Source organism: Trachemys scripta, chromosome 1 (genome assembly GCF_013100865.1).
Source record: "Trachemys scripta elegans isolate TJP31775 chromosome 1, CAS_Tse_1.0, whole genome shotgun sequence".
NCBI classification, from domain to species: domain Eukaryota; kingdom Metazoa; phylum Chordata; order Testudines; family Emydidae; genus Trachemys; species Trachemys scripta.
This window is the reverse complement of record NC_048298.1, coordinates 232,673,214-232,690,545: the sequence shown is the minus strand read 5'-3', so window position 1 is coordinate 232,690,545 and position 17,332 is coordinate 232,673,214. Positions and strand designations below refer to the sequence as shown.

The 17,332-nt window shown below is 40.8% G+C and overlaps 1 protein-coding gene across 1 annotated transcript in view; it reads right to left on the bottom strand.

The window, feature by feature from the left end:
• Positions 1–17,056, bottom strand: part of SLC9A2 (solute carrier family 9 member A2) — a 33,674-nt gene extending 16,618 nt beyond the window's left edge. The window contains exons 1-3 of the mRNA XM_034758030.1: positions 16,773–17,056; positions 9,422–9,885; positions 6,623–6,873 (exon numbers count right to left, since the gene is read on the bottom strand). Of these exons, the coding sequence (XP_034613921.1) occupies positions 6,623–6,873; positions 9,422–9,885; positions 16,773–17,037 (980 nt within the window). The 5' untranslated portion in view covers positions 17,038–17,056. The remainder of the gene's footprint in view (positions 1–6,622; positions 6,874–9,421; positions 9,886–16,772) is intronic.
• Positions 17,057–17,332: the final 276 nt, after the last annotated feature.

Genomic DNA, 17,332 nt, shown 5'->3' with positions numbered 1-17,332 from the left:
CGTCTCTTAAATAAAAAGCATAATTAATTCTACCAACTACCTATTTTCAATTATATATGTAGAATGTATTTATAGAGGGGTTTTTTTTCATGGAGGTATGTTTTCTAAAGAAGTGTTACTGTGGAGAACCTTTTCTCACTGGCTGATCCACACCGCCAAAAATGAAAGGCCCTCTGCAGGGTCACTCAAGATTCTAATGCTGAGCTTCCAAAACAACCCCTTCAAAGAAGCACAAAGCAAGACATCACACCTGTCCTTCAGCATATGTACGTTGCCAGCATGAGTGAGTGAAATGGGAATGCTCGGTACAATCATCCAACATATGAGGGAGGAAGCAAGGCTTACTAAGACAGACATAGACAGCAAGGGCCAAGGACCTAGCAGTTTCTCTCTATTAAAGAACAACATCCATATTTCTCCCTTATTCCTCCATGTCCTCTGATAACAAGTATTTCTATGTCCTTGTCCATGATGGTCATAACTCGGTATAATGATCTATTTCTGTTCATGGACTGACTCTGAGTAGGAAAGAGATGACAGGGGCCTTGGGTAAAAGGCTCAAAAAGGTCTCCATGATTTAGGTACCTAAGTTCCATTTTCAAAAGTAACTTAGGCACTCAGAAACCTAAATTTCACTGAAAGTCAATGGGACTTTGACTCTGAAGGAGTAACACTTTGATTTCTGATTTCAATGGGATTTAGGCTCCTAGAAGCTTTTAAAAATCCCACTCAGTACCAATCTGCATCTTTAGGCAACTAAATGCCTTTAAAAGTCTGGCTGAAAGTCACGTTTGAAAATGGGACATAGGCACCTAAGTCACTTAGGTAGTTTTGAAAATTTTACCCCTTGTCTACAGAAGGACTTCAGCTGCCAGCGTAGCTGCCCCAGGGCAAATCCCTAATAATGCATGGCTATGTTTTATTGGTACAGGATGATTGGAACCAATGTGGTTTAATTCCAGCCTCAAAACCACAGTAACCTACACTTGTACTAATCATACTGCACCACTGAAAACCATGGGGAAAGTTGAGGTTGTAGTTGCTGACACTTTCTCAAAATGGTACCCTCTCCTACTAAAACTGCTTCTATCATTTCCTGATTTAGCTTGATCTTTTGTCCAGATTCCAATTTCCTTCAGATACTGGGAGACAGTGTTGTTTGCTCTGGATGAGAAAGACTAATAGCTGAATATATTAAGTCCTTGACTCCTCTAGGATCCCTTGTCACAGCCAAAGCCGTAAGTGGCTGATGAGTCTTACCCCAGCGTGGGGAAATCCATATCTTCCCTCTCCCCATGACAGGCATGATGGAGACTGGAGGGGCAGGGCTGGAGCACAGTGTGCTCTGCTGATCCCATGAGAGTGCAGTATGATGAGTGGAACTGGAAAAAGAGGGACAGGTTTCAGGAGGGAATGAGTTTAGTGTAGAAATGGGTACCCAAAAATGCAAGTTGGGTGGGGCTAGGGCTAGGCCATTACCATTCACACAACAGATCGTCATTGTTCAATACTGGCCCCAGCATGCTTAATAACAATTTCTTTCCTACAATGCTGTCTTCCTGCAATCTCACTTATTGCTAATGAAAAAGAGACCAGTCAGTGCAATCTGGAGCAGCCATTTGGCACCTCTAATGTGCTTTGAGGGCTGGCTCTGTCCCCGGACAAGTTGAGGATGGAGGAGGAATAAAGTTAGTTTAGAGCTACCTTTGCATCCCCTGGCCCTCATCTGTGCTGAGCATGAGTTTGACATTGGTGAGGATTGTGTCCAATATCTCCTTATTGTATCCCCAGTGTTTTTATGCAGATGTTGAGTAAAACTGAAACTCGGATGTAGTCTCTGGGTCCCTACAACTGTGGGCTCTTTGGGAAAACAAGCTCAGCATAACAGGCCGGGACCTGTCAGAGAAGAATGGTGAAGATCTCATTTTTCCCTCCTCAGCACCTTTGGTTTGGCCTGAACATATTGTCTATGATAATGTAGCCATTGTCTTTTGCCAGGACTCATTAAGATCAGCCTGAGACCAATCCCAGAAGGCTATGTGAAGCAGGGTGTCTAACCAATATAACATTTCACCTTCCTGACTTTCTGATTTATTGGGAAGCCTGACCGTCACAGTGTACAAACTAAACAGAAAATGAAATTAAATGTTAGATTCTATTGATTACCCTCTAAAACTTAATTCTTATCATGATTACAGACATGTAGGAAAGCCCTACAGCTCCAGGGTGAGTCAGCCAGTTTTGGGAGCAGTTTGTTTTTGGATCCTGAGCTAATGGAGACTCTGTGCACGGATGTCTGAAAAGAATCTGTCACCAGATTAATTTGTCCCTCTGTAACTTAATCCATCTCATATATTTAACCACTAAAATTTAAAGGGACAGCATCCTCATTTTTTATATATTTTTTTCAGTACAATATTACTTTCACTTATTGAATGTCAGTAACTGACTTCATTCTGTAATGTACCGAGATTGAGCAGTGCTATAAATCTTCATTAATCTTCAAATGATGAATATGTTACAATTAGCCAATGTGCAATTTTGCATTTGATAGCTCTTTAGATTAGTTACTTCTATTTGAACAAAAAATCCTATGTGAGTTTCTTCATTTGGAAAAATGAAATTACAAGACAGCTACCAAACTTCTAAAAGATGCAAAATACAAATATTATTTTAATATTTTCTTTCCAATGGAGGTTAATATTGTCAACATAATCTGCGAGTGGGAAAGGCTAGGTGTTCTCTTCATTTTGTTTTGTACTTCCTGTTCACATCCAATTTACATGTAGCTCCTGCATTCTTTGCTCTCAGCCTGTTGACTCTGCTATGTTAAAATCAGGAAAAGAATAAAGGACTGATTACCATCAAATTGTATTTTGTCTCCCTTCGACAAATGTAAGTCCATTTGCACAAACAGTGCAGTTTCTGTTGTGGCTGGAATAACCTAGAGCTCTGGATTCAGTCCTCAAGTTTCTTTGACCTACTAAACTTAACTGTAGTTTAAGTGCATGTTTCTTTTAGGCTGTTCATTCATTGTTGCAAAAAAAGAAACTCATATGAATAGTTCTGCTGTTTCACAGCCCTTATAAAAATTATAAACAGAAAATGTAGTATTATCATTTGAGGTGGGACTAGACTGAAAAGTTCAGCTCCACTGCTACTGTTTCTAGTTCATGGTTTTGATACAGGCCCAGCTCTAATTACATCATAATACATTTCCTCGCCTTCAGAAGAGAACACTCTAATAGGCACTATCTAGGAGATGATTAATCCATTACAACCTACTATGTTGATGAGTCATCTGGCCAGGAGTTATAAATGGCTGTTTCAAGGATCATCTGTCCCCATGACAAGTATGTTGCATGGGATATTTTGGGTAAAAGGAAAAGGCATTAACTCCTTTTTTTCCTCTTCTCCTCTGGCTTCAATCAATTTCCCAGCTGCACACAGGTGAGGAGACAGGGTCAATAGATATTATTTATTTGATAATGCTGCATTTTCCTTTCCAGTAATTTACCAGTGCCACAACTTTAATATGTCAGTTTCAGTGTTTCTTTCATTCAGGTAAATGGAAACTGGATTTTAGAAGTTCAGGGCTAAGTATCTGTGATGCATGAAAACCTAGAGCTGAGGGGTGTGGGTAAGAATTTATTTGAAAATAATCTGAAATTAATCTTTGAAACAGCATGTTTTAAATTAGATGTACACAGCCTTCCATCTGCATTGGTACAGTGATTCACTGTTCACTCATCTCTGGCACCTGCAGCTATCATGTACGCTTCAGACATGTCAACAACCTTTTTCCCAAAGTGTAAGGATCCAATACTTTTACCTGGATGATAGAGTAAACACCACCTTCAACCTCATTTTCAAAACAGAGAATACTCTGATTTTCTAAATAATACATTATAGGACTGTTTTGATATTTCATAACTTCTGTCTGGAAGCCACTAGACAAAAGTGGCCGGGGTTTAAAGTCTTCTACAAATGATGAGACATCTGGCAGTGCTGTCTTCTCCAAGCACTCACTGTGAGCCCAAGTCCTGCTGTGGGACTGAACCCACGGCCTTCTAGTCTTTGCTGTTCAAGATGACTAAATAGATGTCAGAGGAAAACCTGGATCTGCTATTAAAATTTTTATTTCAATGCCATACACCATGTGCTTTTCGTGCTTTATTAAATTAAGAGGTAGAATATGCTTTTGCCCTCTGCCCAGTGTATGGAGCAATGCATAGCTGCACTGCCCCCAGGGGCCCTCCGCCCATATGCTCAAGGGGGAGAGAGGAAGAATAGATGCACACTGTCTACTTATCCTATCCACAACTGGAAGGCCCAAGTAGACGCCACAGAAGAATAAAGGGGGAAGGGAGCTTACTCCCCACATGGGCCCACAGGTCAGGCTATAAATGATCGTTATTAATCTATTCCAGAAATGACCAAGCACAGTATTATGGATATGGCGTGTTATGGGAAAGAGTAAAATATTTAATAATAATTAATATGTATATAGTATTATAAATATGAAACAAGTTTAGAGTAAAAACACATTCAAGATATATTTGATGATAAATATTTTGTGGTCAAGTTGGAATATCAAATAGTAATAATACTACCTACCACTTCCTCCATCTTTCATACCCACGCAGGGGCCAATCACATGTTGACACTAGGGTTGTCATAGTAATGAATATTTATCCATACAGCTGTATACTTTCAGTATTATTCTGCACCCATGTGCTTATTCCATTTAATCATGTTAGGAGACATGCAGTATAATTAGTTTTATATTGGGTTAACAGTGTCCAGTTCAGCATTTTCATGCCAACTATTATGACTTTTTTATATAATGCTTCACTCCCTTTTTTGATATGGGAGCCCTTTAAATACATGATCATATGCTGCCAATGACATTTGACTAAGAACAGGAGGAAACTGGAAACCACACAAATGCTATGAATAGCAACCAGTGGAAGAGATGGGTCATTTCAGAACTAGGTCAAATTGGATTCATATGTTACTTTATTTCGGTTCATATCTGAGAAAGAAACACATGCACCCTTCAGTTCCTTACGTTCATTAGCATGCCTTCCGCTTCTTTTTCTTCTGCTTTTTGGGGGTGTGGAGAATATTTCTATGTTTATAGTACTTAAATAATTAGGGTTGTTTTCCCCATTTAATTGCTTCTTAGCCCTGGAAAAACTTAAATTACCACATCTGTGATAAATAAACAATTCTGTCTTCAATCAGATACTAGAAAAGGTTCTAAAAACAACAAAAATTTCACCAAATATTAGAGATACTAAGTAGTAACTTTTAAGTTTCATAAAATGTTATCGCTTCTAAAACCTGACTGCCTCATATTTGTCACTAGAACAATGCAATACTTAAGTGAAAGAAGATTGTTCTTTACACAATATTGCTTGAATCACAATCAACTGTTTTAATTTATTTGATGTCATGATGGTCTTTTCTAAAACTTAGGTCATTACAGGTCATTTATGCAGTACAGGAAGGGTGTCTTAGTTCTTCCTATTGAAGTGCTATGCGGGAGCACTATAATACTTTTATCTGTCAGAAATAACAGAGAAAATATTATTGTTGTATGTAATTACACACACACACACTCAAAGGGTTAGATTCACAAAATGACTTAGGAGCCTAACTACCACTATAGGTGCCTAAATTCAAGAAACAGGCCCGCTGGGATTCACAAAGCCCCTGCTTAGCTGCCTCCAAGCCCTATAGGCATTTAAACAAGCTCAGCACCTAATTTTTTTGCAGTAAAAGTTCCCTAGGTGCCTATGTTTCTGCATGTGCATTGCAGCCCCATGCCAGGTATCTGGACACATAAGTCACAGAGCAATTCATGAACTGGGGAAAGAAATGCATTCTTATGCGGCCAAATTCAATAATCACACTCAGAGTTTGCATGCCAGACTGGGCCCCTATAGACAAGCTTATACAAAACAGCGGGGGCAGGGGGAAGGAGAAGGAGGATGACCATCTTTCGCATAACTTAGAGCAGCAGTTGGGATACAAACCCAGGAAGTGTGAAACCCCTGGTGCAAGTTCCCACTCTACCTGATGGGGAGAAGGAAATTGAACTGGGCTCTGTCACTCAGGTGAATGCCCTAGCTGTAGGGCTATGGGATATTCTGCTTCAGTCTCTCCTGCTGAACCTGTTCCGTGGTGAATAAACAATTTGAAAAGTCACAGGGCCAGAGAGAGAGAGAGAGAGAGAGAGAGAACACAAGCATGAGAATTGCCAGGAACGGCAAACCACGGCCACTGGGAGCTGCACGGGGCCGTGCCTGTGGACGGCCAAAGTTAGCAAAATGTCTCGCAACCCGCAATCAGATTACCCTGATGGGCCGCAGGTTGCCCACCACTGATCTAGCCCCAAGAAGCAAAGATCAACGGTTATTACTTCCAATTTAGTAAATGGGAGTTTTTTCATTTAACATTAATGGAACAGCATTGTCTCCATTCAACAGTACTTATTCAAACAACTAAGTACTACTCATTCTGAGGTTCAGGCTGCAGAATCTAGCCATCACTGATGTCTGGCTTTGCATTGCCATTTGGTGCTATTATTACTAAAGTACCTTTTTTGTATACTTACGCCATAATGCCTGAGAGGTGAAACATTTCAGCTGTTATGTATGACAAGTAACTGTAGAGGAAGACAAAAAGTGGCTCAATCACTCGGATTTTATGGGTGAAACGGGTTGTAAATGCTGCCACAAATCCCAAAAAGATTCCAATCAACACTCCACCGATCCCCACCACAACGAATTTAGCAATTCCAGCAAATACGTCAATGGTCTCAATTGTGGGCATCTGGCAGAAAGTCTTGAACAAATTGTACAGGACCTACAGAGAAAAGAAAGCACATTTTCAGAAGCCTTTCCAATTCCTCTCAGCGTCACTGTAGTCCTGCATTCTAATGGAAGATTTTGTATTTTTGTCTTTACCTTGAATTCACTTTAAAAATATGCTAAATAATTAATAATCAACTTATATACTTATAATATGTATATATATACTATTTTTCATCCATAGATCTGAAAGTACTTTACAAAGGGGGACAAATATCAATATTCCTGTTTTGCAGATTGATTTTGCAGACACTGAGGTACAGAAAGGCAAACTGACTCAATCAATTTCACCCAGCAGGTCATCGGCCACGCCAAGAATAAAACCAAGTTCTCCAGATTGATGCAAATTCCTGTGTCCCACCTATGCTGTCAATCATTTTCAGACTTCCTAACTTCACACTTTCCCTGCCCAAGGCAAGATTTTTCAGACTCAAATTGCAAAAAGAAAAGAAAAGAAAAGACAAGAAAAGAACGATTTGTTTGATCACCAGTAAAATCAAGTAATTTCATTAGACATTTGAGGCTGTGGGACAACAGGTCTGAAAACATATCTGCTCAGCCGAACTGTGACAGATGCAAACCCTAAATGGCCACAATGCCTCTTGCTCCTGCCAAGTTCTGTTTAGAACAATATCCAATGTGATCACCTGGGTTATATTTTAAATATAATCAACTGATTAGAACTGTGCAAAATCATAACCAGAAGCCATGAGTAGGTCCAATGGCAAGCTACTGGGCCTTCTAACGATCATTCTGATGTCTTTAAACACTCACTGCCTCTGAAGCGGAACTGAATTGATTATAAACTCCCATTGACTGCAGATATTCTGACTCCGGAACATTTCTGGATAAAAATAGAAGCCCAAACAAAGTATAAAACAGACCAACAAGAGACTTCAAAAGAGCTGCAAGGTGAAGTTGTTAGCATGGTCAGCCCATCTGCTGAATCAGGCCAGTTGGCCTCATTCGGTAGATCCATAAATTGTGTTCTCTGTATCTGACCCCAGGAGGCTCAAAATCTCTGTGATAAATGATTTCTTTAGAAGCAGGTAGGCAAACATGAAGACTGTGCCAAAGATCTGCAGCCTGGTTCCAGCACCACCACTGCAGTGTATGTACAGAATGGTGGGTGGGAGTCAGTGTCATTCTGATCATGGCACACGTATTTCAGGCCTCAAAAACAGTGGGCTTTTTAGCAAAGTGTGCTCATCTGTGTTTAGGTTAGATGCTGTTCGAACTGAAAAGTGATTGTTTTTGTTGAAAACAATTACACAATGAGAAGGCTCCATATAAATACGAAGACCAGCCATTCCCCAAATATTGATGCAAACCGAAACACCTTTGCATGAATGATTGTTAAGATAGGCATAGACATGTCTGAACCAAACAGCCATTTGGAATTGGAATTAATATTTGCCTGCGCTGTTTTTGCAGTACTGTGTTTGGCCAACCCTAATACCATCATAGACATGATAGAGAGATTCAACTATAAACTAACAAGAAGAGTCAGGCTTTAAGATAAGCTTTAAAGAGAGAATGTGATTCAGTGGCTTGGAAGGAGGCGACATCAGGTAGATTGGGAAGCGTAAGTGGAAAAACAATATCCCAACTGTGGAGGATCATGGGAAGGGAAAGAAAAATGGCCAATACTGAAGGATCAGATAGAGTGGATGGGGGATATGAGGTCAGTGAGATAGACTGTAGATTTTTAAATGTTTAAAAATCAGGAAGACAACTCATTGTTGAATTAGGAGATGAATAGGAAGCCAGTGATGGAGAAAAGAGAGAGCGATGGTTCTAATTCATGGAGCTGTCTGGTCCTTATGACATGTGGAAAACTGGAGTTACATTGATCATAAAACAGGACATTACAGGAATGATGACAGGAGATTATTTATACATGGGTAAGGATTTCAGGAGAGATAAGGCCAGGTAAGAAGAAATGCCAGTAATATTCGAGATACATTGACAGCAGATTTACACACGGGGAGGTGGATGGCTCAGGGAAAGGGAAATGGGCTCTGCAGACTTTCATCTCTAGGTCAGCATAAGAAATTCAGCTCAGCTGGTTAATCATTAGACATCTGATGGCTGCTTGGTGTCCTATAGGAAATAAGTTGGTGATCTCAGTGCAGCTCCAACTGGGCAGGTGCCCACATCAAATTAGCACTAATTGAAAACTGGGCTTGTAGTCTCCATGTGATTCACACTATTTCTGGGTGTATCCATGAGAATCCATGCTGAACACCTCTTCTCTCCTCCTCTCCCCCACAGACACTTCTGCAACTGGGGAAAACCTCTAAATTGTTATTAAAAATCTGACAGAATTCAATGATAAATACCTGAAGACTTCCGATATTAAAATCTATGAAATATTTATATGCTTCCATTAAATATTAGCATGTAGGTCTAGTGTAAAGAAAGAATTTGATAAACTGGCTTTGGCTCTCAGTAGATAGTGACAACTAGCTAGAAAGCCATATGGCATGATGGTGCCATGCAGTCAAGTAGCAGCAACAATAGTTGTTTATATAGTAACTTACCACTGTTATGGCATCATTCAGCAGAGACTCTCCAAACACTAGGATGTAAAGCTGTTCATTGACATGAATATTTTCAAAAACAGCCAGCACTGCCACAGGATCCACGGCTGAAATCAAGCTGCCAAAGAGCAGGCTCTGCAGCAAAGTGATATCGGTCAAGCCAAATATTTCAATCTGGCAAATCCCGAAGAGGGAAAGCCCAATGCCAATAGAATTCCAGAGTGTGCCCACTACAGCATACCAGAATATGGTACCAAAGTTCTCAAAGAACAGACGAGTCGGCATGAAATATCCAGCATCGAGTACAATCGGTGGAAGGAGATACAAGAAAAAAACATCGCTCTTCATTGCAGGTGGGGACTTTTCCTCGGCTCCAAAAATAATTCCACCCAGTAGTAATCCAACCACAATAAGGAGGCAGCTCTCAGGCACGATGGAGGGCAACTTGTAATAGAGATGAAAGCCTTCAAGGGGAGTTCAAAACACAAGAAAGTAAAATAGTTACTTCTCCAGAATCTACAAGCAAATTATGTTGTTGTATTCTTTATACTAAAAAAATAATAATCACATGATAACTTTATTTTCACTTCAAAGAAACATTCAGAAAAGCAGAAAACAAACACACATAATCTCATTGTGCAGCAAGAGGTGGGGATAGAATACAGGTCCTGTTTGGCAGATATGTAGATTTGATATCATCTCCCAACCTACCCATTCACCAGGCAAATCCAGACCATGCAGTAAATACACACATAAATGAGCGGTAAGAGATCTGACTTGACATTTGTGCACAAGTTTACCATGGCTGTGCACACAGTTGTGGTAATTGTGCACTCTAATTAGGCAAGAAGCCACTTAACATTTTGCATTCACAATTCTTAAAATCTGGGCCTTAGTGCCTCATTATTTCACAATTCTACTGAACACCCAGTGTGCTGTTTGCTGTACAAATACATAGAAAAATTCTTGGAAGAGATTTTCAGTGGTGACCTAAAGGTTCTATAACCTATAGGGCAGGGCCAGATTAAGGTAGGGCTTTAGGGGCTGCATCCCCATCCCCACCCCACCCCCATTCCACCCGACCCCCCACCCACTCCAATCCCTTTCCCCAAGCCTCCACTCCTTCCCTGCCTCTTCCTGCCCCTGCTCTGCCCCAGCCCCACCTCTTTCTACCCCCGCTCTGTCTTCCCTCTCTCCCCCAGTGCCTCCTGCAACCTGCTGAACAGCTGATCGTGGTGGGTGGGAAGTGATGGGGAGGGAGCTGATCCGTGGGGCTGCTGGTGGGTGCTGATCACCCACTATTTTTTTCCTATGGGTGCTCCATCCACAGAGCACCCACGGAGTCAGTGCTTATGACTCATTCTATTTAGAAAATAGTTTTTTTCCCCTTGCAAGTGTATTTCTTCTGTTTCATTTTTCCTCCAAAATATCAAGAATGTCAAATCTGATCAGACTTGGCTTCGCTGGAGGATCTGTTGAGGACTCAGGGCTCTTTAGGTAGCCCCTCTCATTCTTAATGCACGGGATGGAGAAGTTGAATCTTTAACAAATACATCAAGAAAGTGTTCTTCAGTCACTGACGTTTAATGGCTGTTAACATACACACAACTTTTTAAACAGCCTGACTCTAAATCCCTTCCCCTCTCAGACAAGTATTTACACACACAAATTGTACCAATTTCACTATATTAGTATAGTTAAACCAGTACAAGCCCCCTAATGTGGGTATAGTTACACTGGGATAAAGGGCTATATTTCTATAGCTATTCCCATACAGGAAGGGGAATAAGCTAAACCAGTATAAGGGCTTGTCTACACTTGTCTAATGACTTCAGTGAAGACACTACCTATGCTAACGGGGAGGTTCTCCCATCAGCATAGGGAATCCACCTCCCCAAGAGGTGGCAGCTAGGTCAACAGGAGAATTCTCCTGTCAACCTAGCACTGTCTACACCAGATGTTAGGTTGGTTTAATTGCATCACTCGAGGTATAGAATTTTCATACCCCTGAGCAACTATACCAACCAAATTTCCTTCTGTACACCAGGCCTTAGATGCCTTTATAGAGACATAACCACATCTCTACTCCAGATGGTACTGATTTAACTATTTCAGTAAAACTCACACCCACAAACAAAATAGTTAATTTGGTACAAAAACTTTGTGCACACCAGGCCTCAGTTGCCCAACTTTTGATTTTGTGGCATATTTCACTAGTTTTCTGGTCCTCATAGAGTCGTCCAGGGTAGACAAAGGGTGTGGGTAGATGAATAGTGAATGTGTGGCAAGCTGGGGTGTAAATCTAAGTCACGCTAGCACACTACAAGCTAAGTATCTGTATGGATCTTGGTACCATGAACTATAAGTTCCCTAGTGCACTTTGATCTACTCCCATTTCAAACACCACTAACTGTGCGTCTAGACAAGCCCCATGTCTGAATTTCTCGTGTAAAAAGCAAACAGAAAAAAACTACAAACAAAAACCTTACAGGCCTTTTTTATTATACACCATAAAGATATTTTTAAACTAAAAGGGCACAAGCATAATTATTTTTTTCTGTTACAGGGTACCAATATAGCAAATTTGCCCTCCAAAATATATCTAGCTCACGTCAATTCAGATTTTTTTTTTTTAATTTCAAGAATAAGAATCTGAATGAATGTGGAAGAGCTGTCAAACCCACTCAGTATAACCTGCAGTAGGACACCTCCAGTTTGCTGCTTGGTCACAACAGGTGAGGGCTTTAAGGGACATGAGAATGAGCCATTGGGGACCATAGGTGGTGCTTTGCACCTTCCAATCAGTTCCATGTTGAATTGTCATGCTTCGTACTGGTTTCTGCCATGACAGAAGACCAAACTTTCCAATAAAGAGAGTGAAATCTCACCTGACCCCTACAGTCAAATTTCACAAGTTTCTGGAGCTTGCTCCTCCCAGAAGGATTTCAATTTTTCCTGCTAGTTATAGCCCTGCATACTTGTCGTGATCAACTGAATCAAAAATTTTCTTTCTGACACCTGGATTCTGCACAGGTAATATAAAATCACAACTATGCCTTTATTGCTGCAGGGTGGAGAGCCGGCAATTCCTAGCTTTCATGAATTACCTTTTATTGTGCATCTGTATTTTCACAGGCACAGTAAGTGGAAATATATTGTACTGTGTATACAAAGACATTGAGCTAGGTTTACTGAAACTAGCAGAAGACAATGGAAACTGCACCTCAGTATGTCAGCACTGGAAAAAAAAGACTTTAATTAATGAAAAGTCCAAGTCTTAGTGATACTGCTATTACTGCCACTTAAAATATTGAAAACTGGTTAAAGGAGATGTGGGTAACATTTACAAAAGTGACCAAGTGACTTAGGAGCCTAAGATCCATTTCCAAAAGTGACCGTCAAGATCCAAAAAGGGACTGAGGTGCCTAACTGCCACTTCAGATGCCCAAGTCCAAACTTTAGATCTTCAAAACCTCTGCTCAGCTAATTAACCCTGGAGGTGCCTAAATTTCTGCTGGTGCAAATGTGTAAAGTCACTGAAGTCCTACCACTGCAAATCTGCTCAACAGCTAAACTCTGGCAGATTTTCAAACTAAGCATTCCCCTGTCTAGCCTGCCTGTGGGGCCCAATCCAGTAGGCATTCTTAGAGCACACCTACACCCCACAAAAGACATCCAAAAGGAGGCTCCCCTAGTGGTTAGAAATCCCCACCCTGTCTAATTTGAAGCAGAGATTTGAAGCCAGATCTCCCTCAGAAATGCCTTAATAACTGAGTTATAGAGCTATTTGGGATGGTGCTCTCTCAATTTCTCCTCTGGAAGCTGTTCCACTGGGTATAAATAATTAAGTATTCTTTGGGCCATAGAGAATGACTTCATAGGCCCACTTTGTATAAAATATTTAAATATTCATTGGAGCAGGGACTGGAACCTGCTCTCCCAGGTGAATGCACTGACCACTAGGCTACGGAGTCATTCTCACACTTTCTCTAGCCCACTTTTGGAAATTTTACCCCTTAGGCCCAATCCTGTAGTTATTATTAATACAAAGTAAAGCTGGTGGGACATGAAAAAGCTAATTTCATGAAAAAATTGAAAGGTAGAAGTTGTTTTAATTGCCGAGAGTTCAAAGTGTATGCATTTTTCTGTTTTGTTTTATTTTTTAATTTGTCATGAATTTTCTTCAGGAATGTTTCAAAACGTTTATCAGAAAAAGTATCAAATGCCTTACTGAAATAGACTCTCTAAAATTAAAACTTTTGAAAACCATTTCAATAACACATTTGATTAAAAAAATCTGATTTTTTAAATGCATGGAATTGCTCATAAAAACTGAAACATTTTGGTAATATCAATAGTTTAAAAAATTATTTTGAAAAAGACCATTGTTTTCATTCTGCGATGGAAGAAAACAAAAACCTTTGTGAAACAGCATTGTGTCAAAATTCCCATTTTTCACTCAGAAAGCTCAGATTTTAGATTATGTGTTCTCTTACTCTTTCTGATCTACAGTGACCAGATGCCACCCAGGCCCTCTGAAACCTTCCAGATGAAAACACTGATGAGATCGACAAGTTCTCTGCGTAGCATTTTGGCTACAACAAAACTGCATATTTTGACAACACTACATATAGTCAAAAATATTCTGACCAGCTCTAGTAATTACAGCACATTTAAATATACTTGGCCTTCAGGTTCATGAAGTTCTGTTCATATGCAATGGGAGGTTATGAAATTTGATCATATCCTATGCGCTTGAGTAATTTTTGAAAGGGTCTTATTGTTTAGTGCATTTTTTTAATAAAGCAATGTTCTGTATTACTGATAATGCTTTAGATTATTACATCTGAAAAAGTTTTTAAAATCTACTTTACTCCTCACAGTTTATGCAGTTTGTTTACTTTTTGCATTGCATTTATCTTTTTCACCTTCTGGAGTCTTAAGCATTAACAAAGCACTGCAAACAGTCCACCAGAATATTTATGTTTTTAAAATGACATCATTGGAATTATAAAAACAATCACAGAAATATTTCCATTGGTCTTAGCTTCTGCAAGACTTTTTATTACAAAATCTAAATTTTGGCCTAAATCAACTTTACAGTACTCTTTTAAATGAGGAGAGATGGATACAAAACAAATGGCATATGTTTATATCAGGCGATTAGTTGTAATACATTGGTGCTCTATATATCAAAATTAAATATATAGACCCTGAACCTGCAAACCTTTATGTACATGCTTGAGGTTAACCCATTGGACAGAACCTCAACTGATGTAATTGCAGTAGCTCTGTTCAAGTCAAGGAGACTATGCTTAAAGTTAAGCCCATGCTTTAAGTATTTGCAGGAGCAGAGCTATATGGCTACTAAGCAGAATGATAGCTAATTTGGCTCAATAAGTAGTTATCCACATGAATGTATTCATAGTTTTCAGTGAAATGTGTGATACAAAAAAAGGCATTTGAAGTCAAACAAACATGGTAATGGTATGTTTTCCCATTTATTCCTCAAAGCAGGTTCTTCAAGACTAAGATTCTCAAGGACTGCTTAGAAAGAAACTTAGTTAAAAAGAATTTCATCATTTATACATAGTCTTACTGATTTTTACACAATTCCTAAAATCCTTTGTTTTCCAGATCACTCTGTTACAAGGTTTTAGTTTTCATATTTTATTGTAACAAGAAATAGAACAGTTAATTCAAAAACAAAAATATATTTCCCTAATAAAGAGAACACAACACCATGGAACTATGCAATACAAACTTTTCCCACATCAAAGAATGAATGACCTTTCTAACCACTCAGTGTTTCTCATCTTTCAGGAACTATTCACAGGACATAGCTGAGTGGTAAAAAAAAAAAAAAAAAAATACTAAGAGGAGGCTTAATCCACATTGATTAACATGTTTGTTTGCTTTCCATCAGTCCCTTGCCATAAATTTTCTTTAGCTGAAATTCTTTATTAAAGATAAATTATATAATTGCCTACCATTATGTACTGTAATATTTTATGGAAAGGAATAGTGTTCATAAACTGTTCTTGTAAATATGTATCTAGAGACTCTAGGGAATGTGTTTCATGTATACACAGAAGGATGAATGAAACTGTAAGTTTTTTAGTGCTACATTTTTAATATTTTGCAACCAAATGCTTTGAGCTTTACATTTTGTTTAGGCCTATTATGAGGGACATTTTCTAATGGTAATTCAATCTAATGTTCTCGTTCATACTGTTTCTCTTGAAGAAGCAAAAAAATTTTTGCTAAATCATGCCAAAGGCTTCAAATTACATCACTAAGCAATAGAAGAAAATCCCCCTAATGGTCACTTGTCAGTAACTCTAAAAGTCAGCTACCACTCTGTACCTGACCTATCAGTCCTCATTTTCAAAGGAAATCTTCACAACACCTTCAAAATATGAGCCTGGGGTTTCATTCATAACTTTGCTAGACACTACCAATCAAGGACTGGAAGAGATGCTGGATTTATGATTAACTGCAACAATGTATAATCCACTAACTGCCTTTCCGGACCTTTTGCATTTTACCCATGAAGGGATGTAAAAGGGACATTTCACTTGGAAAAGTTCCTTAAATATGCTAAACAATCTGTTTCACCTTGTATTTAACTGTGACACTCTGAGCCCTTTCCCATACCTGAAGAAGAGCTACAAAGTTTGTCTCGCTCACCAACAGACTCTGGTTCAATAAAAGATATTATCTCACCCACCTTATCTTTCATCTGAGGAGTTTTCACTGAACTTATCACACTGAAAGGTAATTCACAGTGACTTGCGTCTATTTTAGTAAATCAATGTTATTCACTGTTTGTCTTAAAAAACCAAGCAGGGTCATAGTGAAAGCCACTGTTAAGTTAAAATCCAGAATCTAGGTGGGTGTTTGCCCAATGAACAATTAGGGCGTACATGTATAAATGAAGACATAATTTGGGGATTTTCTCTGCTTTTCAGGGATTTCTGAACAGCAGTAGAACTCTGAGTGAGAAGTAGCCTTATGTATCCGCATTCTCACTACCCCTCGGTGTATAAATAGACAGGGAGGGGCACATTATCTACCCATATATTTGCCCTGTTTTTAACAGTGAAATAAACAGGCAAAGCGTGCATTGCAAGGCTCTCCCTTTGCCACACTTGTAAAGCTCCTGCAGGCAGCTGTCCCCCGCCGGTGAAGTGCACTGGGCACTGCCCCCACCCGCCCAACGAGTGGGCTCCCACCCAAGCTCCCTTTAGCTCACACAGCTCCGCTGCACTCAGGGGCAGTCGCCCAGCCTCTGCCTCCCCATCGGTGCCAGCCCCAAGGCGCGCGGCCGGGCCGGGCCGGGGGCACTCACCGATCTTGGCCAGGGAAGCCAGCAGGATCCAGAGGGTGATCTCGAAGGGGATCTGCACGTGCGGATAGTCCAGGGTGAAGACATGGAGCCGGGTCTCCTCTAAGGGGGTCCCGCTCGGCGGCTGCAGAGTCCCTGAGCTGCCAGGGTCGAGGCTGGCGGTGCTCATCGCGGCTTCGGAGAAGGCAGAGACCGCTCCGGGCTCCAGGAGCCAGGCGAGGAGGAGGACAAGGGGCCCGGCAGGCAGCCGGGGGCAGCGGCAGCCCATGGCGCGGCTTGTCAGGGTCCCCCACCGCCACTCAGAGCATGATCCCCTCTGCCGGGCCGAGCCCCGCTGCTGCCCCGCTCCCGGGGACGTGCCAAGCCTCGCTCCCCGGGCTCTGGATGCGCCCCGCCCCGCTCCCGCTGCCCCTTGCTGCTCACCTGGGCCCCTGCCCGGGCCGCCCCGCGTACCCCTTCATCCCCCAGCCTCCGCCTCCCCCGGCCGCCTGCCTCTGCCCCAGGGCCAGCCCCGCGCTCGCCCCGGCAACGCCCCTCGGCAGCCGCCCCGGGCGCAAGGGCGC